This window comes from Sorex araneus, chromosome 2, assembly GCF_027595985.1.
Source record: "Sorex araneus isolate mSorAra2 chromosome 2, mSorAra2.pri, whole genome shotgun sequence".
In the NCBI taxonomy this organism is placed as follows: domain Eukaryota; kingdom Metazoa; phylum Chordata; class Mammalia; order Eulipotyphla; family Soricidae; genus Sorex; species Sorex araneus.
In genome coordinates this window covers 71,784,808-71,811,070 of record NC_073303.1, presented here as the reverse complement: position 1 = coordinate 71,811,070, position 26,263 = coordinate 71,784,808, and the positions used below count along the sequence as shown (strand labels likewise).

Sequence of the window (26,263 nt, the reverse complement as noted above, 5' to 3'; positions counted from 1 at the left end):
ATATTCATGATAGGTGACTTTTTTGTTAGAGATAAATTAGAAGAGCAGCCATTTTTCCTATTTACAGGACTTAGGCAAGACAGATGCTCAGATCGGGATAGGGCCTCTTCCGCTCGGATTCCCAACTTCCAGTAGCTAGGAGGTCACACCCAGGGACTGCCCCCGGCGCCTGTAATCCCACCAATGGCCAACATCCAGAGACTTTAAAACCAAGTTCCTGAAAGCATGAGACCTCGACATCCTATAGCCTAGTTCTTCCTCTGGGAGAGCCTGGCAAGCTACCAAGAGTTTCCTGCCCACATGGGAAAGCCTTGCAAACTCTCCATGGTGTATTCATATGCCCAAACCAGTAACAATGATGGGTCTCATTCCTCTGATCCTGAAAGACCCTCCAATGTGGCACCATTGGAAAGGACGAGTAAAGAGAGGCTTCTAAAATCTCAGGGTGAGGACGAATGGAGACGTTACTGAGACTGCTCAAGAAATTAGACAATCAACGGGATGATGATGATGATGATGATGAGGCAAGACAGGATTATCTCCACAGATAATGTGGAAGGAAGGAAGAAGGAAGAAAAAGTAAATAAATATTCATAAAATATTTGTAAAATAAAATATCCCAACATCATCCCATTAATATATTGAAACCCTTTTGTAGGTATAATAGAATAAATGGTATGGGACGCAGAATTGAAATGGATGGAAGTTGATTCCATTTGGTCTCACCTTCATATTTTTTAATTTGGTGAATATGAAAAGTTATTTCTCAAAAATTCATAAGGTAGCTCCTAAAAGTGAACATGGATCTTTGTATTTTTCAGTCCTCACAGGCAACTTCTGCAAATTAGATATCAAGGGATTTTGTTGAGTTTTTTTTCACTTTGAAAATGAAGTCCTAGAGTATTTGGTATAATATGTTAACTGTTGCCTTTGAGAAACAGATTATCAGAGTAAAAAACATATATAACTTATGAGAAAAGCACAAAATATTAGTCAAATAAGGCAGTTATTCCCATATTACTTAGTTGTATCAAACATAAATTTCTATATTTTTTACAATCTTAATTAAAGTCACTGTATCACTGTATAACTGTCATCCCGTTGTTTATTGATTTACTCGAGCAGGCACCTGTAACGTCTCTATTTCACTCAGCCCTGAGATTTTAGCAACCTCTCCTTACTCATCTTTCCCAATGATTGGAGGCTCTATCAGGGTCAAAGAAATGAGATCTATTGTTACTGTTTTTGTCATCTTTAATACGCCACAGGTAGCTTGCAGGCTCTGCCATGCAGGCGGGATACTCTGGGATACTCTCGGTAGCTTGCTGGGCTCTCTGAGAGGTAGGTATATCTGTTACTGTATCTGGGCTATGAATATGCCACAGGGAGCTTGTCAGGCTTCCTGAGTGGGTAATAGACTCTGTAGCTTGTCAGGTTATCCAGGAGGGAGAACTAGGCTATTAGATGTCATGTGGCCACATTTGAGGCTGCGTGCTTCCAGGAGCTTGGTTTTATAGTCTCTGGATGTTGGCTGTTGATGGGATTACATGGCGCTGGGGGCAGTTTCTGGGTGTGACTGCCTAGCTACTGGAAAATAGGGGATCCTGGTGGAAGAGGTCCAGTCCAGATCCGAGCAGCCTTGGAGATCTCAGCCCTGGGTCCCATACAGCTGGGTTCCTCTGCTGTTCCTTCATGCGTGAGGCTCATCCAAACTTTAATTAAAGTCAATATTAAAAATTCACAAAGTGGAATTATGCCTGTGGTTCAAACTACTCACCATATTAGAGCCTTTTGTTTTTTAATTTTTAGAAATAAGGTAAAAAGTAGTTACTTTTATTTATTAATTTTTATTTTATTTATTTATTTATTTTGCTTTTTGGGTCACACCCTGCGATGCACAGGAGTTACTCCTGGCTCATGCACTCAAGAATTATTCCTGGCGGTGCTTGATGGGACCATATGGGATGCTGGGAATCAAACCCGTGTTGGCCAAATTCAAGGCAAATGCCCTACCCGCTGTGCTATCTCTCCAGCCACAAAAGTAGTTACTTTTATTATTCAATTTCTTTATTACTAGCTTCCTTTCTCTCCTCTCCAAGACACTTGGAGGGACACCTGACTCTGTGACCCATTTTTTCTGATCCAAGTTTTATATCCTTCACAATTTCAGTGCCTCTATACTTTTCCTCTGCTCTTCTTGTTACCTCAAATCTTTCTCCATTCTTGTAACGACCCTGATATTTCCCAACTATTAGGACAATGATAAGTCTTAGTGAAAGTTTTGTTGACTTCTGTGATAACTTACTAACTTCCCCCTTCCGGTTGTTCTTTAGAAGTCTACATTCAAGTCTGTTCAATGAATCCAGTGTCGTCCAACTCTTCTGCAGCATCAATTTCCACCCCACAACTGCTTTATTCTCATCAGCATACCAACATTCCATAACCCTCATTTAAAAAATCTCCTATGATGCTGCATCTGCTGCACATATTGCTCCATTTTCTCTGATCCTCTTTACAACAAAACTCATCAGACAGTTGTCTACGTTTGGCATCTCTATTTTCTTTATTGTAGGCTCTTAGACACACATTCAGGGAATGTTTTTCCTCATCATTCCACTAAAGAAATATTGGTCAAGTACTGTACGGACCCATTTCAGGAAACAATCTGATGGTAGTTTCTACTGCTGACCTGGTGAGGTCAGAGAACACCTTTTAACAAAATGCTTTCCCTCTTATCTTTTGGTACCCTATCCTATCTTGGTCTTCATCTACATCATTGACTATTCTTGGTCAATAATTTTCACAGGCTTTTTTACTTTGGGAATAGGCAGTGTGAGTGGTCCACCTTTGTGCAAGTATTAAAGACAGCTTTCCCTAATGAGGACTTAAAGGTGTTTTCACAAAGAGACTAAAACTATGTTGGCTTAATGATTATTTTTACCATGCTCTGGTAACTGTAAGTAATGCTAGTGATAAAGTTCTTCTCCCTGCTGGAATATACCACTATTTCCTCTGCTCCGGTATATCTTATGTTGGAATGTATACCAGGATCAAATAATAGACCCTAGTTTTCTTTCTTTCTTTCTTTCTTTCTTTCTTTCTTTCTTTCTTTCTTTCTTTCTTTCTTTCTTTCTTTCTTTCTTTCTTTCTTTCTTTCTCTCTCTCTTTCTCTCTCTCTTTCTCTCTCTCTCTCTTCTTTCTTTCTTTCTTTCTTTCTTTCTTTCTTTCTTTCTTTCTTTCTTTCTTTCTTTCTTTCTTTCTTTCTTTCTTTCTTTCTTTCTTTCTTTCTTCAATTTTTAATTTTCTTAACAGACTTTCAGACTTTCGTGATTACATGTCAGTCATACAATGATCAAGTACCCATCCCTCCATCAGTGCCCATTTTCCACCACCAATGTTCCCAGTATCCCTCCTGCCACCCCCACTTTATCTCCCCTACCCCCACCTCTGTGGCAGGCACATTTTATTTTACTCTCTCTCTCCTTTTGGGTGTTATGGTTTGCAATACAGGTAGTAAGTGGTCATCATGTTTGGTCCCTAGTCTACTCTCAGCACTCATCTCCCATCCCAAGTAAGCCCTCCAAGCATCATTTTCTTAGTGGTCTCTTAGTGGTTTCTAGCTACCTATGTCCACATATTAGGCTGGTTTCCAAGCAGTGGTGCGATTCTCCTGGCTCTTATCTCTATTATCCTAGGGTGTTAGTTTCCCATTCTGTTTCTTTATATACGACAAATGAGTACAGCCATTCTATGTCTGTCCCTCTGTCTTTGACTCATTTCACTTAGATTATACTCTCCATGTTGATCCACTTATATGCAAATTTCATGATTTCATCTTTTCTAACTGTCACTATATCACTGTCATCCCATTGATCATCGATTTGCTCGGGCAGGTGCCAGTAATGTCTCTATTCGTCTTAGCCCTGAGATTTTAGCAGCCTCTCTTTACTTGTTCTTCCCAGCAGTGCTGCATTGGAGGCTCTTTCAGGGTAAGAGGAATGAGACCCATCATTGTTACTGCATTTGGCATATCAAATATGCCATGGATAGCTTGCCAGGCTCTGCCATTCAGGTAGGATGCTCTCGGTATCTTGCCAGGTTCTCCGAAAGGGAGAACTAGGCTATAAAAGGTCTCTCAAATGCTGCTGCACATTTCTGGAGCTTTGTTTTATAGTCTCTGGATCTTGGATGTTGATGGGATTATACAGCACCGGGGTCAGTTTGTGAATGTGGCTGCCTAGCTACTGGAAAATGGGGGATATGGGAGGAGGAGGCCCAGTCCTGATCTGGGCAGGCTTGGAGATCTCAGCCCCAGGTCCCGCACACATGGGTTCCTCTGCCAATTTCTAACAGCTGCATAGTATTCCATTGTGTATATGTACCAAAGTTTAATAGATACTCGTTTTGAAGATCTTATTAGCTAAAGTTCTTTAGCTAATATAATGCTATCGCTATGGGGGATCTCCCTTTCTTCTGCTCTGCATACTCTTTCCACCTATCCTATGTCACTTTTTTCTCTATCTTTATGTTTCTTACTTTCCTTTTCTTTTCTCTCTTTCCCTCCCTTTTTCCTTCTCTTCCCTTCCCTACCACACATCTTCCATACTTAACATCTTGGATATATAAATAAGGCATTTCAAGCTAAATATGTTCAAAGAACTGATTCTGTTCCTCTTCCACTGAAATTTATCATACCTGCTTTTTCCCTGATCTTAGTGAAGTCTTCTTGTTCTTTGACTTTTCTCATCAAATCTATTGTCAAACCTTACTTATTCCTCCTTTTAATTGGACACCAATTCCTCTACTGCATATTTCAAGCAGTTATCTTTCCTTAGTTCACTAGAGCCTTCTGCGAAACTTTTCTCTGTGTAATTTTACATGAATGCTTCAAAATTCTGAAAAAGTTCTTTTCCTTTTCCTACTGTTTTCCCCATCAATCCGGGGTCCTGTGCTCACTTCTCTGTATAATTCATTGTTCTTTGGTTATCATCAGTATCACTTCTTAATTTTTTCTCCTTAGAATTCTGTCCTCATCCCATCTTCCATACTCAATATGTTTTGAGAAGTATCATTTATTCAAAAGTCATTATTTCTTACTGCTTCCAAATATTTTCAACTCAGGCTTCTTTTCCAAGATTGAGTTCCATAAACTTATGGAATATCTCTTTTCTAATTCACATCCAAAATTGAGCTCATCTTTTTTCTCACTCCAGTCTTGTACTTTTTAACATTCCTCTTCTATCCAATGAAATTACTAATCTTCTTTCTCTATGATTTCTACAGACAGTACTAGATTGAAGTATAATATTTGATCTAATGTCTGTTTTGGTTTTACTCCATTAGTCTAATCTTTGCACAGTATCCTAAAGATGCAAATTTGATTGTGGCACTCCCTGCTTAAAACTCTCACTTGCCAAGATCGAGGGATTCTTTGCCAGTACTTGCAGTCAGGCGAAGAAAAAAATTAATTGGCTATATCTCAGAAACCATTTTTTCATACTGCTAATACAGTCCAAAGAAAGCAGTGTGCCAAATTTCATCAGTCTGTTTGCTCATTAATGAATGATTTATTAAATAAACATTTCATGGGTGTGCATAAGTATTGTCTTCAAAATTCATAACAGGTTCCAATAGTACATTTTTCACTCTTGGCTCCAACCTTGCTTTTCTAATTTTCTTTTTCTGGTGCTATGAATAATTTCACTAAATTTCCTCTCCAGATTTATTCTACTCATTTTTGTAGCCATCTTTGTCTCTGTCAAGACTCATATGTATAATGTTGAGTATATGACTATCTATTTGACCTTTATTTATGTGGCAGAATGTAGAAAATTGCAAACTGTGAAAATACAAATCTTAGTTATAGCTGATTAGGAAAATTTTATGCATCTTATGTAAATGGTAAATTTATTTTAAACAATGATAGAGTTTATAAAAATAATCAATATAATCATAAGATTATATTCATGGTCTTTTCATGGTCACATACTAGTCTCTTCATGGTCATATACTAGTCACAAAGTAAATAAACACACACATAAGAAATAAAACTTGTATCATAATTAGTAATAGCACTTTTTATGTCAATACATACACAACATTAAGTACAAAGAACATATAGTATAATGATAGTATTTCCTTATTTCCTATGCTCACCAGGAGATGGCATTAACAACTATTTAAATGTCATACTTAAAATAATTTAGTGTAGCAACAAGAAGAGTCATTTTATTCCCACTTTACAGATGGGAAGTCTAAATCCAACCTACTACTATCCTATTTAAATGTACTTGCTCAGTTAGAAGCCAGAATTTTAATTTCATAGTTGTAATAATGCTTTTGGGAAATCTCTAAAATATTGTCTATGGTAATTATGAGTTGCTTTAGGGAAATACAAGTGCTATGTATTTTGGTGCTATGTTGAATAGTAGGGAACATGACTTAAAATACATTTAGTATAAGAACTACCTAGAAAATAAGTGAAATCCAAAGTTTGTGTATAAATGGAAATTCTTAGAGTTTTAAAGACCGTCACATTTACTGACCTGTATATTCCAAGATTGATTATGATTTTTCAGAGTTTTTTCTTAATAGAAGGCCAGTGGTAGGAATTAGGGTAGGTGAAAAGAGGACCCTTCTCTTCTATGTGAAAAGTTGGGGCTGAATTGTCCTTTAGAATTCATCTTCACAATAATTTTTGTAAATGACCATGACATTATTTGCTGAATAGTTATTACAGCACAGTAGACAACTACATTTATTTTAATGTATATAAAATTAGCTTAGAGATTAAGAAAAAAAACCTCTTTCATAGCGTGTTGGTTAAGAAACTAATATTTTTTAATATTGTTTTTATCTAAAGGGCTGGAGCGATAGCACAGCAGAAAATATATACACAAATTATAATAGGGATATTTTAAGATTTCCAAACACAAATTAACTGGTAGAATATAATTCATATAAGTATAATCTAAAATACCAAGTTAATTTACGATTTATTTTGGATAATTTGTACTCAGCAAGGTACACTAAACTCAAAGAAGAATAGTGCATGGGTGAAACCCTTATTTATTTACTACTAGAGGCTTTATTCTTATCACTCACAGAAACTGAACTGTAAATATTTTGATTTCTATTTCAATTTATAGGACTCCAAATTTCAGGGCAGTTGGGAAGTAGCACTGTCAAACATAAATAAAAGTGAAGAAATTGGGATTAAAATCACAGAATATTAACTTGTGTGCACAGGACATTTTCCATAGCTAACAACAACAGTAACAACAAACATTCTCCTAATATAGTGAGCAAAGCTTCTTCTAAATGTGCCAGATTATATTTGCTTATATTTTGTTGAGGATCTTGTATCAACGTTCATCAGGTATATCAATCTGTAATTATCTTTTTTTCCCCCTGTGGTGCTGTCTCTGTCTGCTTTTTCTATAATTATAGAAACTGGCAGTGTTTCTGATTCTTCCATTTCCTAAAAGACCCTGAAAAGGATTGGCAGTTATTTCTCTTTAAAGGTTTGGAAGAACTCACTAGTGAATCCATCTGGGCCTGGGATTTTGCTTGGGGGGAAACTTTTGATTATGCATTTTGCTGCTACATGGATATATCTGTAGAGTATCATGCTGAGTGAAATGAGTCAGAGGAGAGGGACAGACACATAAGGATCTCACTCTTACATAGGATATAAAGAAACATAGTAGAGGAATAACTAATGCCGGAATTCAAATGAAAAATAGGAGAGCATTTTCTTATTAGAAAGTTTGCCACTGGGTGGGACGGGGGTGTGTGGAATAGGTCAGGGAAAAGACCACAATGACAATGATAGAGGGAAGTGGTCACTCTGTCTGAAAGGGGTGGGAAAGTGCCCGTCATATAGACAGGCTCTGGGGCAGGAGGGAAACTGAGGAAATTGGTGGAGGGAAATGGACACTGGTGAAGGAATTAGTGTTGAATGAGCCATTGTACTCCTGAAACTCAAATCATGAATAACTTTGTAATTTTGTAATTCATGGTGATTAAAAAATTACAAGTAAATAAACAGGTCATAAATGGACAGAATGTGGATAAAAGAAATGGACAGTTTTTACAACATGAATGTCTTACTGTTTGTCTTTTTTCAAAATGTCAAGAAATGGTAATAAATTTCATATACCTTTTAAAAGATGCTATTTGCCCTGATTCTCCATAGCATTAGATAATTACTGATTCATGAGTAATGGTTTCAAAGGAGTATGCCCAAAGTAACTCATTGACTATAATGAAAATGAAGGCTTCAAATTTATGAATCATTGTCGATCATAGAAAACATATCTTAAATTGCGAACTGAATTGCAGTCAATACTTAAAATTAGTGACTTAAAACGTAAGGCAGTTTTAGAGAGAGATATATATCATTGCAGCAGTTTGTGAGCTCAAAGAGTAAGTGAGGTTATAGAAGCACCCAGTGACCAAGTAGCATACCTTTACAAAGAAATTCAACTTCCCTGAGAGTACATGAAAACCCTAGTCTTTGAAAGAGTTAACGGAAATAGTGATGAAGAGGTACTGCTGAATAAACATTTTCTTTTCTATTAGAAAATAACTTCAAAGGACTGTTAAAGTAGTATTCAGAAAGCTTGGCAGCTGTAAAGTAGAAGGTAGAGGTTTCCATAGACTAAAAACTGTCTATTAAATAGGAAGCAAATGTTTGAAATAAATAGCCAGTTCTCAGCACGAATAAAGGCTATAACTGGGAAGAGGTGAGGTAGGTGTACGGACCAGAGAGTTTTCTGTTCTATGAGCAGAATAGCACATCTGAGAGAAGCTAATGAGATAAAGAATGAAAACAATTTTAGACAATAGAAAGAAACATTTTGATGAATCCTATGAGAGCACTTGAGTCATAGATAACGGGATTCCTAGTTGAGAGATGGGAACATAATATGATTCCAAAACTTTGATAATAGAATTTAATATTTTAGTCTGAGAACAATCAAAATAGAGCTTTTTTATGAAGACATGTATTAGAAATTAATAGATTTAAGAAAAACGTTTCAGTTAGAGGACTTTAAAATATGAACCATTACTAATGCGTATGAGTAATTTATTGAAACTAATTGATATCAGGAACTTATTAAATTCTTTTGCAGTCCCCTTACACTGAGGTCATAGATGATTCAAGCAACAGAACGAAGTCATCACACATTCTTGGCCTAGGGGCTCCAAGAGACACTACTCCCTTATTGTATAAAAATAACTTCTGTGTAAAACCAGACAGGGCAAGGCAAAGGAACTTTATTTTTCCAGAAAATGAAAAAATTACAAATCCAGCTGCATTCAGATAATTGATACTGGAGCATCCAATGCACTTCAATCTATTACTGCCTACAAGAAGTAATTTAAGAGAAAGCACTATACAAGTCAAGAAAGATGATGTTGCTTGGTTACTCAAAACCATTTGGTAGCATGCTGAGTTGCACAGCTCTTTAAAACATCCTTTGTATCCATCTGGGAAAAAAGAAGAAAACTACTTGAAACCATTTTTAATTGCCAGCTTGCTTCATCTGAAAGGGACGGTTTAATTTTTACAATATACATACAAGTTCAGATGCTTATCAAAATGTAAAGGATAAAGAAAGTAATAAACAATGAATTAGGCCTGTTCTTCTAAATATTGATCTTTCTGTCATGAATTTACTTTGAAGGAATTTGAAAAGATTTGCTTAGGTGGTATGAAATTCAAAGTTTTTAGGATTCCTAACCAAGGTGTTCTGTGAGTTGCCCGAAGGCAGAACTGTTCAGGTAATGCACAGAACTTTGGAGTTAAGCAGACTTACCTTAAACCCCACTTATTTTGCTTGGATTAAAAAAAATATTTAAGATGTCTGAGCATTTTTATCTCATCTCTTTCAAGAAAGCAATTATAATTTTATTACAGATTCATTGTGGGGATTGAATAAGGAAATGCATGTTGTATGCTTAGCAGCATGTATCAAGTTCCAAACAATGTTCACTTATTAATTTTAAATTGGAATTGCAAATATTTTTCCTCTCATAGTCAAAATCCCTAAAACATTCTTTCACCATGGTTCACATAGCCTTAGTAGAAGTGGGAGAGTCCCCAAAGGGAAATTGAGAGGAAGAGCTGGAAGGATTTTTGAAAAACTTATGGAATCTTAGAATTTAATTTCAGTTTTAAATTTAAAACAATGAGAATTGGGCTTATGCGTATGTTTAATAAATAAAATTAAATGTGAATTCAAAATTTTACCTAGAAAGGCAGAAAATATTTTTCTTCCACTTCGCTTAACACTCTGTTAAACTGCCTATATTTTATCTGGTAACATTTTGTTAAAGTAGTCATACACTGTATAGCTAAATGCATTGACATTTCAGCAGTGATGAGATCTGGAAGACTTGTTGGTGCTTACTCTCTTAGCATTAGATTTGGCAGCTTAGATATTCATCCATTCTTTTTTGAAATTCCAGTTTCCACTGCATTTCTGCCAAAGGTTTTCTAACTTTGCTGATAAGAATATAAAAAGCACATGTCTATGGTGATCATCAAGTACAGATTAGTTTAGATTTGTTCCCAAATAACAACAAATAACCTTAAACTTGGAACTCTCTTTTTTCTATCTAGATGTCTTAAGATATCACAGTTCTACAATTTTGTTCTATTATATTTTTATTGTTTGCAATTTTTAAATTTTATTACTGCAATTAGTAAGGAAAATAAAGTTTCCAAATGGAGACTTTAGTTTTTAACTTAGAGCAAATGCCTGAAAGAGATAATTTTATTTCACCAGAATAAGTATTATTCATGGAAGGAAGGAAAAAGTCCAAGGAAATAATAAGATTCATAGGCTAACTAGCAGTGGCATACAACAAAGCATTATGAGAGTCTAGGGAACTTTCACTCTAACAATTAAAGAGAACAAGAACTCTAAAAATTTGTGTCTTAAGTGTTATCATTGGAGTTGTAACCATTTGGGTTAGGCTAATGATGATTAGCATAATTCAGAGCAAATGAGAGAAATGAACATTAGGAATAATTGCGAATCCATAGGAAAGCTACTTTCAGGATATAAAAATATGGTTAAGGGAACTAAGCCTGAAGTAAAACTGCACGGATTTAAATCATAACTCCACCACTTGCTAGGGGCATCCTAATACATGGAAAGGGTATCCTTTCGCACCCTCTACAGAGTCTTCAGAAAAGACTGTAAAATGTTAATGATGGTAATTGTGATGATCAATACACCATTCCACAGAAAATGTGCCCGATTACTCCCACATTGTGTTAATAAAAATAGAGTAATTTGATGCCATTCCAAATGTGTGATCATCATCAAATTAACAAAATAGAGTAGAATGCTGTATCAACTAAGCCAGTGGCATTATTTTTAAATAGTATTAAACATGAAAGGTTAGGTGCTACAGAACACAAATTAGCAATCTAATTAGATAACCAGAAAGAGACAAGTCATGTAAACAGCAGTCAGGTTTGTTATTATAGAGCAATCATCAAAGTGATCTATTGAAAGATGCTATATATCATTACCAGATTTTAAGCATTTCATTTGCACAGGCAGAAAGGTATAAACTAATCAGTCCTTTTGATAAGTTAAGGGCTCTTTTATTAAATCATTTATATCATTTGTATAAAGGGATCATCGTTGTTGAGGATCTAAAATTCTCTGGCACACTGAACTGCATTTGTTTGTATAATTATTTGTACAAGTCACTCTGATTGGAGCAAGCATCAAGTTTTCAAATGCTACACAACCTAATTTGTGAGCTTAAGTACAGTTTTTGGTTTTGCCATTTTGCACAGTTCCTAAAGCACTATCAAATGAGGTAATTTCAGTGTAGCACCAAACTATCATTGATTGCATGTTATATTCAAGATGAGTTTTAATGAAGGAACAAAATATTTATACTGGTGGTCAAAACTGGCTTCCTTCCTGCTATTTTCTTCCTTCCTTCCTTCCTTCCTTCCTTCCTTCCTTCCTTCCTTCCTTCCTTCCTTCCTTCCTTCCTTCCTTCCTTCCTTCCTTCCTTCCTTCCTTCCTTCCTCCCTCCCTCCCTCCCTCCCTCCCTCCCTCCCTCCCTCCCTCCCTCCCTCCCTCCCTCCCTCCCTCCCTCCCTCCCTTCCTTCCTTCCTTCCTTCCTTCCTTCCTTCCTTCCTTCCTTCCTTCCTTCCTTCCTTCCTTCCTCCTCTGCTTCCTGCCTTCCTTCCCCTCACAGTGTATTGGATAGAATATACATAGAGGATACACAATAGGTGCTGAACACGTGTATAATCCCACTTCTGCGGGAGCACAGAGAAAGTATATTTGATTTAGGTTTCGAGGGAAGAATAAGAGTTTAACAAAGAAATGGCATAGAGTGTAGCAGGAATGACACAGATAAAGGACCTATGGTCCTGGACATTACCAAGTGAAAGGAGAAGATACTCTTAAGTGACGTTGTGCTGTTTCTGGATTTGCAAGCAAAGATTGAGGATAAATTTTTCCTTTAAAGGCTAATTAAAGATATATTTATAAGAAAACATAATGTTGTTGTTAGAGAGAGGGCACTGGAATGCTTATTATTATTGTAGCGTTTTTAAATAGATCACCAACAAAGGCCAAAGGTTTTATACGCAGCAGGAAAAACAATTAGTAAATGCAATAATAGTGCCTTGGTGTGCACTTCTATTTTCAAGGTTAATTATTTGTTTAATTAAAGCCTGAAATTAGCCAGAAATGCTATTGCCCAGAAATATCAGATAAACATGATTCTCTTTGGCAGTGTAAAAATTGCATGGCAATTATTTTAACCTCTCAATAAAATCTGGCCTCTTCTCTTTTTGGAAAATTATAAAAGATTGTAAGATTTGTACTATTTTTCTGCTACAATTATTGATTAGTTGATCATACCTGCATTTTTTAAATGAGGGAATTAAGCTTTGAGAGTTTAGGTAATGTGCTGGAGGTTGAATATGTAGAAAGTGATAGAATCATGATTTGTAAGTCAAGTAATTCTGCATTTTTGAGAAGTAGCTCTTAAGATATTATAAGAAGCTAGATTGAAAAACCAGTAATTTGAGACAGGGAGATTGTTGTGGAAGGTATTGAAACGACCAGGAAACAGAAGGTGGCACAGGGAACAAAACACCACACTGGGCACGAGACATTGTAAAATGGAATCAACCGTGTGTAATGACTTCGGGTGGCAAAAGAATGGGTTATTGAAAGTGATTTTTGAAGTCTAGTTTTTAATAGATTTCCCTGTAACAGAAAACACAAAGGAAGAATACAGTTAGGAAAAAAACAGTAATAATTTTTGTTTGCCGTTGAGGTTAGCAACCCAGGACATGTTGTTATTTCTATTCCAAAGCCCAAAAGATCAGACTTACAGAGAGTTGGGTTTATCTACAATTTAAACATATTTTTTAGTATTCTTCCTTTACTGGCTTTGGTCACTCACATCAACTATCATAAAATGAATTTCTTTATTTCTGATACCTTTCCAGAAGAGAATATAGATCTTCTATAATAATATTCAGTTCATAATATGTAGTGAACCGCAATTATTATTGTATATCATCTCATGGTGTAGGCTTAGCCAAATATCTAAGACACAAATAATTGTAATAAGCCTTTCCTACTTACATATTTTATCAATAGTGCAGTATTTCCTAAGGATTAAGACTAAGGTCTTAATTTGCCATGTCCTGAATTTATTTTGCCAGCCACTTTTTAGTAGAATGGTGGTATGCTGGAGACTTGTTTAAACTACAGCTGATCATTTTCCCTTTAAAATCCACAGCGTGTGTGTGTGTGTGTGTATGTGTGTGTGTGTCTGTGATAGTGACTACTATTGTAGAACTGGGATGGCATGCTGATGACCTTTCACTTTAATGTCCTCTACAGAAACCACCTCTTTGGGAGCCAGAGCCTGTGAGGATGAACATACAGAGCAGCAATTAAGAGCAACCTCAGGTAATTCTATTCCTTCTCAAGATCTTGTCTAGTCTAGATGAGACAAATGTGTGACTCTCATAATTTATGTAATAGACGTAGTTCTGTATTGCTGTATATAAGTCAATAGCCAGATAGTTTTCTAAAACCAATCTGGATTGCACAGTTATTTTGTAATTAATGGATTGACTGGATTTTTTATAGCCAACACATTTACTAATTCTTGTGCTTTCTCATATGTATATATGGGCTGGAGCGATAGCGCAGTGGGTAGGGCGTTCACCTTGCACATGGCCGACCTGGCTTCGATTCCTGCACCCCTCTCGGAGAGCCTGGCAAGCCACTGAGAGTATCTCGCCCTCATGGCAGAACCTGGCAAGCTACCCGTGGCATATTCCATATGCCAAAAACAGTAACAACAAGTCTCATGATTGGAGACGTTACTGGTGTCTGCTTGAGCAAATCGATGAGCAATGGGATCACAGTGATGTGACAGTTTTATATATTTATATACATATATATATATGCGTGTGTGTATATGCTGTGTGTTGGCTTTCTCAGATACATATATATAAAAATTGGTTTATTAGCTATATTATATTGAGATAATTTAAGAGGAAATTTACTCATGTAGTTGTAACACGCCTCATTTATTTCTGCTGTATAAGCATGATCCCATATTTCAGATGTACACAACTGAGATAATAATGTGCTAAGTAGAACAAGAAAATATTATAAAAGTTCTCCATGTTAAGAATGTGAAGTTGAAATACAAAAATGATTTGGGAAGTGAAAACTGTTTTCCAGTAAAAAGGCTGGACTTCTTTAAAAAAGCTGAAGTTTTTTTAAAAAATTAATCATTCAGAGTCAATTTTGGCTTTATTTAATAAAGTCCATGTATGCATATTAAATGTTATTTTCCCCTACAAAACTGGACAGCATATTCAAGATAAAATATTAAGAACCCAGTTGCCAACACACATATGTTAAGCCAATCAAAATAACTCACTAATGACTATATTTGACATTACATAGAAAATACTCAGGATTACAGACAAAATGTTAAACTGAAATTAGACCACTCCCTATCAGTATATTTCTTTTCTTTGCTTTTTTAAACAAAGACCTATATGCTGACCTCAAACTGAGAAGCCTCAAGTTTAAATATTCTCATGTTTCCTATCTATTTTCATCTATATGTACCATAGGAAGTTGAATATAAGATACTCCTCAGTAAGTGTACTTTACAGTACCAATAAGGTAGGATTATTGTGGGGATCATTTTACAATATTTACAAATAATTGTATTAATTTGGAAAGGGGTTATTTGGACCACACTTTGCTGTGCTCAAGGTTACTTCCTGGAAGTGCTCAATCTTTTCCAGATGCTCAGGGGACCAAATTCAGTTCTTGGGATCAAACTCTCATGGGACACATGCAAGGAAAACACTTTACCTGCTGTGTTATCTCTTCATCCCTAATATTATGTTATGTACATGAAACTAATATAATTATATACAATTACCTGACAATAAGAAGGTCAAAAATTTGGTTTATGTGAAACTAAAAATCCCCACTGATTCATCATTATCTTCTTCTATCATTTTGATATGATTCATGTCTATTATAAATATGCTTCTTTTAAACCTCATAGAAATGCATTGTGCCTGTTTGTGTATGCATATGTGAAAGAAGTTCAAGTTGAACATTATTTTCTCTCCAAAGATTTTACTTTCAATTGATGGCATCATGTTTCCAAATTACTACAACTAAGAAAACTAGAAATTATCTTATTCAAATCAGTGGTGCCAGTCATTTTAGATAGTATCTTAATATAAATAAAAATTAATTTTTTGTGGTAGAAGTGAAAAAGACATACCCTAAAGCCGTTGTCCTCAATGTGTTATCCTCTTATAAGCAGCATTAATAGAATCTGGCAAGTGGTATAGAAACTAATTCTTGGTACCCATCCCAGACTTACCTAATCAGAAGCACTGGGGCTAGGGCCAGGCAATCTGGTGCAATAAACCCTTTATGTGATAGTGATTTCCACTAAAGTCTAAGACCACATCATGTGATAGGTGATATACTACTTTAGATTTAGAACCTGGCAACAGAAATTTTCTGAAGTGGCCTGAGTCCTAAGAAATGAAAATTATGTGGAGTTCGAGGAAATCATTTACAGTTAAGTGAAGAGAAGAGGTTGCTTGTACTCTAAGATAAGAAAGAAAGAGAGATCAGTGAATAGAGAATAAAAAAGGTGATGTCAGAAGAATAGGCAGTGAGGTGATTATTCCAACCATAGCGAGGAGATGATATGTTATTCAACGTGAAAGAGGAAGCTACAAAAGAGTCAGATAGCACAGAAGGTAGGCGCTTGCCTTGTTAAGAGACAACCTGAGTTTGATCCTTGGCACCCTATATGGTTATCTGAGTCTCATTAGGAGTGAGCCATGAGCACAGAACCAGGAGCAATGCTGGATGAGAAAGGAAGGAAGGGAGGGAGCAAAAGAGGGAGGAAGAGAAACAAAAACAGAGAGAGACAGGGAAATAAAAAGAGACAGGGAGAGATGGAGGAAGGAAGGAAGGAAGGAAGGAAGGAAGGAAGGAAGGAAGGAAGGAAGGAAGGAAGGAAGGAAGGAAGGAAGGAAGGAAGGAAGGAAGGAAGGAAGGAAGGAAAAGGGAAATAAAGAGAAAAGATTCCAACAAGAAAATGAATTACTTTTATTGAAAAGTGCATAATAAATTATAGAAACACAAGAATGAGTCCTCTATTTATAGGACCACTTCAAAACACAGGTAAGCAAGGCAAGACAGTGGTAATTAAATATAAAGTAGTAGATGAATTATGTGTATATAAAACGTTTTAGAGCTAGAAATTATAGAACTTGCTGTGGGGTTGTGTGTAAATGGGAGAAAGCAATAGAGAATGACTTGCTTTTGGCGAGTGGTGGTGATGTGGAATAGCAGAGGCTGGGGAGAAACAGAGTGAAGTATGTTGAGAAGGGAGCGAGTGCTCTGATTTGAATATAAGAAGTTTGATGTTTGAAACAGCTTCCAGGTATCCAAATAGTGATATACAATTTAAAGCCATGGGTCTATATGAGATCACCCAAGATCATTATTTTACCTAAAAAATTATTTCAAGTAGGTAGACTGGGAATAGGGCTATTATCTGTGCTGGAGATAATTACATATTTAGTTTAGTTTTTTTTTTTTTAATGGAAGAGCCCAACAAAGGAGAATTACGGAATCTTTCACTAATGTCTGATACAATGAAATCCAAAGATTGAAGATTGACTTTTTTTTTTTTTTTTTTTTGCTTTTTGGGTCATACCCAGCGATGCACAGGGTTCACTCCTGGCTCTGCACGCAGGAGTTACTCCTGGCGGTGCTCAGGGGACCATATGGGATGCTGGGATCTAACCCAGGTCGGCCACATGCAAGGCAAATGCCCTGCCCACTGTGCTTTCACTGCAGCCTGGGATCGACATTTTTAAGAAGGCAATAATAGAGGGCTGGAGAGATAGTACAGTGGGTAGGGCAGTTGACTTGCACGTGGCTGATCTAGATTTAACCTCTGGAAACCCATATGGCCCCCCTAGCACTGCCAGGAATAATTCCTGAGCACAGAGCCACGAGTAACCTGAGTCCCATCAGGTGTGGCTCAAAACCAAATAAAAAGCAAAAAAATAAGAACAGAATAATAGTTACCTGTTGAGCAGTGACATTAGAATGTAATCAGAGAGGTGACTGTTGACTCTCATGATATGACAGTATTGCTGACTTTGAGAAGAGCATTGATGTGAAGCTAGGTTAAAGAGAAGTGGATAATGTGATTCAGTGAAAGGAGAAAATGCAGATAACCCCAGGCCCAAGCAGAGCAAAGCCAACCAAACAAATGTTTGTTTTAATTTTTGTGAAGAGGCGTAGAGGGCTGGGGTGGTCTGGACTCTCTGGAGAAAGAAATCTCCTAATGTCAATTTCTAAACTCAATTCAATGTTCCCACAAATATGTATAGTTGTTTATTGCATTCAGGCACTGTTTCAGGAGCATCCAACACAAAGAAAATTAAACTGATTTCTGTTTTCAGTCTGTGTGCATCTCTTAGGGAAAATAGGCAATTCATGATCATTTCTACTTATTAGCATAAGGTTGCTTAATACCAATTCACAGAACAAAATAAAACAGCCAAACTCATATCCAAGAACATTAATTCTACTTCTATATTTATGGAATGCTTTGGGGGAGATAAAGAAATTAATGGTGCTTTTTTTGAGTGTTAATTTTGTACTGGGCTCTAGTGAGATCTGTGCAAGCTGATCTTTGTACATTATTTTATAACAAATCTATGAGGGATATAGTCAGTCCATCTTTACGGATGATGAAATTGATATTTTCCAAGTTGAGCTTGAAGGAAAAGTGGGATCTGTATAGTGGAGGAACATTGTCCAAGATAAAGAATAAAATAGTTTGAATAGGGAAGAAGAGGGTATTAATAAAATTGTGCATTTCCAGAAGAGTAACTTCTAAAATACGCTCCCCGGACCAAGAAGATCAACATCACCTAAGGATTTAGAGATGTAAATTCTCAGGATTCATTCTAAAGTTTGCAACTGGATCTGCTGAATCAGCCAAATCTAGGTGTGAAGCCCAGCAACCTATAGTTTTACACATCATTCAGATGATATGATACCCTAGTGTTTGAGAATCCTTTTCTCAAGGATTATACTAGGCAGGAAATGAAGGAAGAGAAAAATCAAATGTCAATAACTAGGTAACTGGGAGGTTTTGTAGCCAGGTACAGAAAACACGTTTCTTTATCACTGATGGGAGGAAGAGCTGAAATATTTTAAGAAGCTGAGGTAAATTTAAGTAGCTCATGTTTAGGATAGATTGGGTATCACTAAGTCAATGATGGTTGGAGGGATCACTCGAACAGGAGATGTGTGCTGAAAGTAGATAAAGGACCAAACATGATGGCCTCTCAGTATCTGTATTGCAAACCATGATGCCCAAAAATAGAGAGAAAGAGGGAAATTGTTTGCCACAGAGGCAGGGGGTGGGGTGGCGTGGGTTGGAGGGAGGGATACTGGGTACATTGGTGGTAGGAAGTGTGCACTGGTGGAGGGATGGGTGTTCGATCATTGTGTGACCGAAACTCAATCATGAAAACTTTGTAGCTGTATCTCATGATAATTCCATAAAAAAAATAAATAAAAATTGTTTGTAAAAAGATAGATTGGGTGTAGTGGAGAAACTGGGATTGAACAGGGAGCCAATGGAAGAGTCAGGAAATCCGGAAATCCTGTCAATGTCTTTTAAAGAAATTCACAGTATAGAAGCCGAAAGTCATTTAAGTGACTCAATGTTTTATCTTCATAAAATTACCTTAAGACCTTTAAAAAAAATGGGATATTTTCCTGAGAAGATTCAGCACTCCCTAACCCAACTGTTTTTAAAAAGCAGTGAAACCTAGCGCAACTGACTGCTGTTTGTAGAGAGGGAGAGCAAGGATGTAGATTGGCTGAAGCAGATTTGCTTATACATTTTGTGATTTTATAGAATTCAGAGTGATTTTTGCAGTCCTATTTTATTCACATGAAAATACTCTAAGCTAGACATTGAAAGAGTTTATGTGTGTGGGTACTTGCAAAATAATTATTTTAGGTATCCTAGAAATACTAAGGAATGATCCTGGTTCCAGCCCTGGCAGCACATGATCCACAGAGCATGGACAGACACAGGCCTGGGGGCCCCTGAGCACGACCAGGGTGGTGGGTGAACTTCCCCCCTACTTCAGGGTGCAGTAGCAGCACAGCCTCGGGTCCCCATACGGAGCTGCGTCACTGGGAAGGGCCCCCCATGCATTCTGAGCACTATTGGGTAGGCCAGCCCCCCAAAATGCTAGAGACAGTTATTGTGCTGTATTTGTATAAGACTATAGTATTATTTTATTCTTATTACTTCAAAATGTTTGAAGTTAGTGTGTTATTATTAATCTGAAGATTGAAAAGTCCTACTTACACTAGTGTTCATTTTACAATTATTTATATGATAGTTCAACATGAATTTTTTATATTCCTTGAGGCAGAGAATAATTGAAAATACACACACTACAAAAAACAGTGTTATAAAATGCTGTGATACCTGTGATCTTAATGCACGTGCTCTATGAATGTCTAAATGAACAGATAACAGTAAACTTTCGCGTCTTTAATTTGGGCCAGAGAAATAGTAGAGAGGGGAAAGGACTTGCCTACTACACTGCTGACCTGGGTTTGATCTCCAGAGTCCCATATTGTCTCCTGAGCATTGCCAGGAGTGATCCCTGAGCAGAGCGCCAGGTGTGGCCCCAAAACACTGTAGGTCTGCATCACTGTTGTCCTATTGTTCATTGATTTGCTCGAGCAGGCACCAGTAACATCTCCATTGTGAGACTTGTTGTTAGTGTTTTTGGCATATTGAATATGCGACGGGTAGCTTGCCGGGCTCTGCTGAGTGGGCGGGATACTCTAGGTAGCTTACCAGGCTCTCTGAGAGGGGCAGAGGAATCAAGCCTGGGTCAGCCGCGTGCAACGGAAATGCCCTACCAGCTGTGCTATCACTCCAGGCCCCAACACAAATGAACAAAAATTCATTTTTTTTAAACTTTTTTATTGAATCACTTTGAGATAGACCCTTACAAAGCTGTTCATGATTCTATTTTGGTCATACAGTGTTCCAACACCCATCCTTCCACCACTGTACATTTCCCAGCACCAGTGTCCCAAGTTCCCTCCCGTTACCCCCCACCCCCACTCCCTGCCCCCACCTGCCTCTATAGCAGGCACCTTTCCTCCCTCCCTCCCCCTTTCTCCCTCCCCCTTTCTCCCTCCTCCCTCTCTCCCTTCCCTCTCTCTCCCTTCTCTCTCTCTCTCTCTCTCTCTGTCTCTCCCTCCTCCCCTCCTCCCTCCCTCTTTCTTTCCCTCCCTCCCTCCTTTTGGACATTGTGGTTTGCAATATTGATACTGAAAGGTTATCAAGAATATTCCTTTACTTACTTTTAACACTCATGAACAAAAATTCTTTATTTTGGAATTTTAAGTAAAGGATTTTATGGAAGTTCCCTCAGTCCTAAGGCATCCCATGAAAACATTTAATGTCACACATATATTTTTCTTACAAAGCATCTTACATGTTATGGTATTACACAATTGAAGAAATGTGGTCCTTGAAAATTAGACTCTAGAAGTGGTTTCTTCACATTAATAGCCCTGCTTCAGAAGTCTGTTTATAAAGCGAATGTCAAATATCAAAAAGGAAAAAAAAAACTCTTTAAGAATGAAAGAAACCTTTTTCCCCCTTAGTTGTGTGCAACTTTATGGTATATTTAAGTTAGCCTTTGATTATTTTTTGCATGATTAAAATTTTGCAAAATTCTGTAACTCCAAAGAGCCTACCTGTAATAAACAGCTTTCGCCTTCTAAACCACAAAACAGGTCTGAATTGCTTGAGCATTAGAACTAATTGCCTGCCTACTTCAAAGGAGGAACCAGAAGTGGGGGGGGGGGCGTCCCCAAGCACGGCAGCGCAGGCAAATCCACCTCTGAAGGTTATGAGTTGTGGCTTGGAGGAACCGGGCAAAGTTATGGCCTCAGAACTGCTGTTTGCGATTAAGTTGATGGGGAGAGTCTATCCCACAATCTTTCCCGGCTGCTGACACAGACCCTTTGTTCACATTCAGATTTCTCAAACTGTTGCCAGGGTCAGGTGGAGGTCAGACACCACAGTGATGTATAGAAGAACATGTCTGGGAATTTCTCTCACACTTAAAACACATACCAGAAAATGAAGAAGAGGACCCTGCAGAAAAAAAAAAAAACTGTCTGATGAGACCCAGATTATCCTGTAGTTTTTCTTTTAGTACCTTCATAATTTTCATTTTCTTCTCCTGACACGCATGTTTTATTAATGTGAGTTGCGATAGCCCTTACAATTTTATGTCCCCTCGAGATAAGGACACTCGGTAGCACTCTGACACTTCATTTTCCAGCCCTGGGGGAAAGGTCCAGTAAATCTACTCAAAGAACTCTTGCATCCCTTTCCCAGGATGAGTTGAAAAGTAATTGCCATGGGCTGTCAGAGGTCGCAGGCCTGACACTGGATGTCATGTCTTCTGGGTGGACTTGGCAGAGACACAGGCTGACGCAGTCATGATCTCAACCTTCCAGCCCCCCCCAAACCCATCCTGGCCTTGTCCCCACCCAGCTTGACCCCAGACTGGGAGGAGGGAGTCTGTAGCCTGTTCTGGTCACTAATTATCATTGACAGGTGAAAGCCGGCCAAGGCCTGAAGAAGTGATGTTTCTCTCTCCTTAAAGTGAAATTTCCATGTCTGTTCGCCTACAGGGGAGGTGTCCCTTGTCCAGATGATCACCTCTCTGCCTCCCAGGGACCTCCCCTCTGCTTTTGTGCCTGGGCAAAAGTGCAGATAGAGGATAAATGAATTTGTAGAGGCATCTTTGAGGGTTCACAGTTAAGACAAACTCTTCTTCCAAATGTATCAAATGTCATTGTCCCCCCGCCCCTTCAGTTTTTGTCTTTCTTTCTGCTTGGAGGCCAGGACTAACCCCTCTGTTGTCTGCACACACAGTCACAGAGCAGGACTGGCAAGTGATTCACTAAATAGGCCTTTTTTTTTTTTTTTTTGGTGCTCAGCTGCTACATATGACAGTGGATATTTCATTCTGCTGTCAGAATGTTATTAATAAAACATGGGGTGTGGAGAGGACCACGATTTCCCCCTTTCAATCACTATAGCATTTGCAATGAAAATTTTATGCAGTGTGTAATTTTCAGTTAATGCTTGACACTTAAAATGTCCATAGCAGCATTTTGTATGGTTATTGAAGGGTTAATTGTATCATGTTCTCTGCATAAAAGCACTGCTTATCAAAAGCAAATAGAAGAGTGTATGCAAATGTGTGTGCATGACCTTTTGCCTTTCCAGGGTTAATTTATATGGTCATTAAAGATTTTATGAAATTGAGCAGCCTGGTGCTTCAAATCCCATTTTACCTTCTTCTCCTAATTTATGTAATTCCTACCTGAGCAGGGGAATATGATTTTTATTTTTTGTGCCGCAATGAAAACAGCATGCCATGCTGTGGGGAGTTGCTAGTCTAGTTATCTGGCATTACTCAGATTGCTAAAAATTCATTAAAATGTGACATCAGCACAGTGAGAGACAAATGATCGCAGGATGAAAGAGAACAGTGGGCCTTTCACGGATTAGTGCTACACAGGCCCAGCTAACTGCATAAACAGATTAATCCACCAGCAGCAGCATAGCTAAGATTTACAGAATAATTAAACAGGGTTGAGTTACTATGAGGATTTCCATGTAATCTAGCTGGTGTGAACCTGTGAAGGAGGCATGGGGTGATATGGATGTCATAGAAGCACCTTCTTGTGCCTTATGCCCTCGAGAACACCCCCTGTGGGAAAAAATACTGAAGTTTTGAGATCTTACTTGGACAAATCCAAAGAATTCCTTTGGGGTATGGTGGCTCAAGGCAAGAGTCACACCACCGGTCTTGTGTTTAACTCGTTATCACATTATTTCACTAAGATTTTATTTTTCCTGAGAATTTGGCTTATTCTTTCATTCATCCAAGTCAGGGCCCATGTGTCTTCCCATTGTTGATGTGGTTCTACTGAAATGAGAGAATCGCCTTCTTCATACCCGTTTAAAATCTTTTCCAGTTGAAGTGAGACTTGAAATGATTTAATTTATTTTAATTTAGACATGTGCATTTTTTAATGGAACTAAGAGAAGTTGCTTCAGATAAAAATTTGCATTGGGCTAGTCAGCAGGTACTAATGCAGATTTTTGAATAAGTGTATGCCTCTTTGAGAATGCATGTCTTTGGATAATAAATAATGAAGTGTTTTTTTTTTAATGGTCACGTCGTTTATTTTAGTGTGCATTGTCCTGGGGTTTTCAATCCTACTGATTGGTCTGCCTTTCTTAACAGAAGAACAAAGTGAGGAGTCTGAAGGAGCGATTAAAGCCACAGCAGTAGCTGAGGATGATGAGAAAGACACAAGTGAGAAAGATAATAGTGAAGGCAAAAACTCTAAAGACCCTGGTAAGATGCTAGAATCTTTCACCTTTCCTTTCCCCCATTTCCATTCCTGCAATCAGCCCTTTCTTCACTCATCCCCCCTATGATTATTAAAAGCTTTTATTCATTTTAAACTGTCTGAACAGTCCCACTACTATTCATTGCATGTGCATTTTGCATGTGATTTCTATCAGTAGCCTCCCATTGACCTATTTTTAATCATAACCATCTGACAGAATAGATGTGGATAAGTTGAAGAATATTATAGGACGACCAGCGAGATTATTTTTTAATCAAATCAGTTTGTGTGCTTGTAATTTTTTTAAGCGCCTTTCATTAATCTTAGCTATACTTGTGATTCCTCTGATGGCATATTAATTTTTCATAAGCACAGGATTAGATATCACTGAGATTTTTTCATTCAGTCATATTCATACCCCAAACCATGTAACCCTAAAAATAAATGTTATTTTTTCCTTGCATTTTTTCACCCTACAACTTGTGTTCAGGAATTTGCCCTTTTTAAGGGCATCTATTAGAAGTATTTCAAACAAAATCCAGTGAAAAAGTTTACAGATGATTCAGCCTAAGAAAGAGGAAATATCATTGAAAAGGGATTAGGTGCTGGGTAATTTTGATCTTCTAGAATAGACAAATCCCAGTAATGAAAGCTACTGTCTTTGAAAATAAACCTTCATGTCATGACATTTACTTGTGCACAAACAAACCCTAGGCCAACATCTGGTATGGATACCTAAGGCTTTTTCTGTGTTTGATTTGGCAAATATATGACTTCATCCATGCTTTGTATGTATGAGATGGAAATCTATGGTCGCAATGAATATTACATTGGCTACTTTTGCTGCACGCTATACCTAGTTTTATTATGTTGGACTCATTGAAGCAGAAGAAGTGCTGAAACGGGTTCAAGCCTATTAGTTTCAGGTAGTCATCTATCTTTTCCTTGAATTCTAGTGACAGCTGCATATATATATATATATATATATATATATATGTGTGTGTGTGTGTGTGTGTGTGTGTGTACATATATGTTTGTTTTCACCATGAAGACATTTTGTTATGCAAAAAATATAATTTTATGAGCAAGTTTATTTAACCTAAATTATCCCTTACTTGTAATTCAGTCTCTATATGTTTTGTTTTTGTTTTTGTTTTTGTTTTTACTTGTCTTTCAAAAATTAGTTAAAGGGCTTCCCTTTTCCCCAGTACACACTTTGCAGTGACAACTTGCTTTTAGGAGTCATGAGAAAGCACCATTTAAATTTGAGTCTAGGATGTAGTGACTAACATATGATTCTAATTTGATTTAAACAATGAGGATCTAAGGCGGTACGGAGCCTAAAGCAATGTAAAAAAGATGCCATAACTGTATTTTAGTAAGCCAGCTCCTCTGGTTACTGACAAGGAATTTGAAGTGCCTAATGATCAGTTCAGGTCAAGGGTGGTGCCATCTAAACTTCATTTGGAAAGAATTAGCAATAGCAAGGGAGTCAGTTCATTCACCCGCTAGGGTGAACCTCATCTGTGCTCACTGCTTACCTGTTTCGGAGAAGTTGGGAGTCTGTCCATAGGTAGTGGCAAATTTTTCACAGTAACACCAAAAAAGATCCCAGATATAAGCCTCCTCATCCTCAGAAGAGTGTATAAAACTCATAGATCTCACATTAGCATTCATAGAGTGCTCCCCTATTAAGTAAGCACGTGACATTATGTTTGGTTTTAAATGGATGTAGATACACCTGGGGAAGCATAGATTCTGGGAATCTCCGAGAAATGCCTCTATTCTTTTCGTTCAGGGAAGGCTACTTGGAACACGCCGCAGATGAAGGGACTATCTGCACCAGAGCTGCTTACTGCTCTACATAAATAATGGACTCAATCACTCCCTAATGGGCTGATGAATTATTGTCCTTTCTGGGGCTTCTAATTGTACCATTTAGACAGGACTTGGGCATATGAGAGGATACAGACCATTGCATAATGGTAGTTGTTTAAAACAAATTTTTATCCCGATAGAAATGCCTCCCCAGGTATATCTTAGGGATAAATGTGGGCTTTAAGCACCAACTAAAAGCAATTACTGAGATGCAAATATTTAGCTTTGAAATTTCCCAGACTTCAAGGCAGTTCTTCTATTGACAGCTAACATGAACTTTTAAAGAAGTATTCTCCTTTTGA

The 26,263-nt window shown here is 37.5% G+C and overlaps 1 protein-coding gene across 4 annotated transcripts in view; it reads left to right on the top strand.

Moving 5' to 3' along the window:
- The window catches only part of ZFHX4 (zinc finger homeobox 4), a 212,057-nt gene that overhangs the window by 160,711 nt on the left and 25,083 nt on the right, over nucleotides 1-26,263 (top strand). For all 4 annotated transcript variants that reach the window (XM_055126488.1, XM_055126489.1, XM_055126485.1 and 1 more), the window contains exons 5-6: nucleotides 13,908-13,976; nucleotides 23,975-24,088. In XM_055126488.1, the coding sequence (XP_054982463.1) occupies nucleotides 13,908-13,976; nucleotides 23,975-24,088 (183 nt within the window). The remainder of the gene's footprint in view (nucleotides 1-13,907; nucleotides 13,977-23,974; nucleotides 24,089-26,263) is intronic.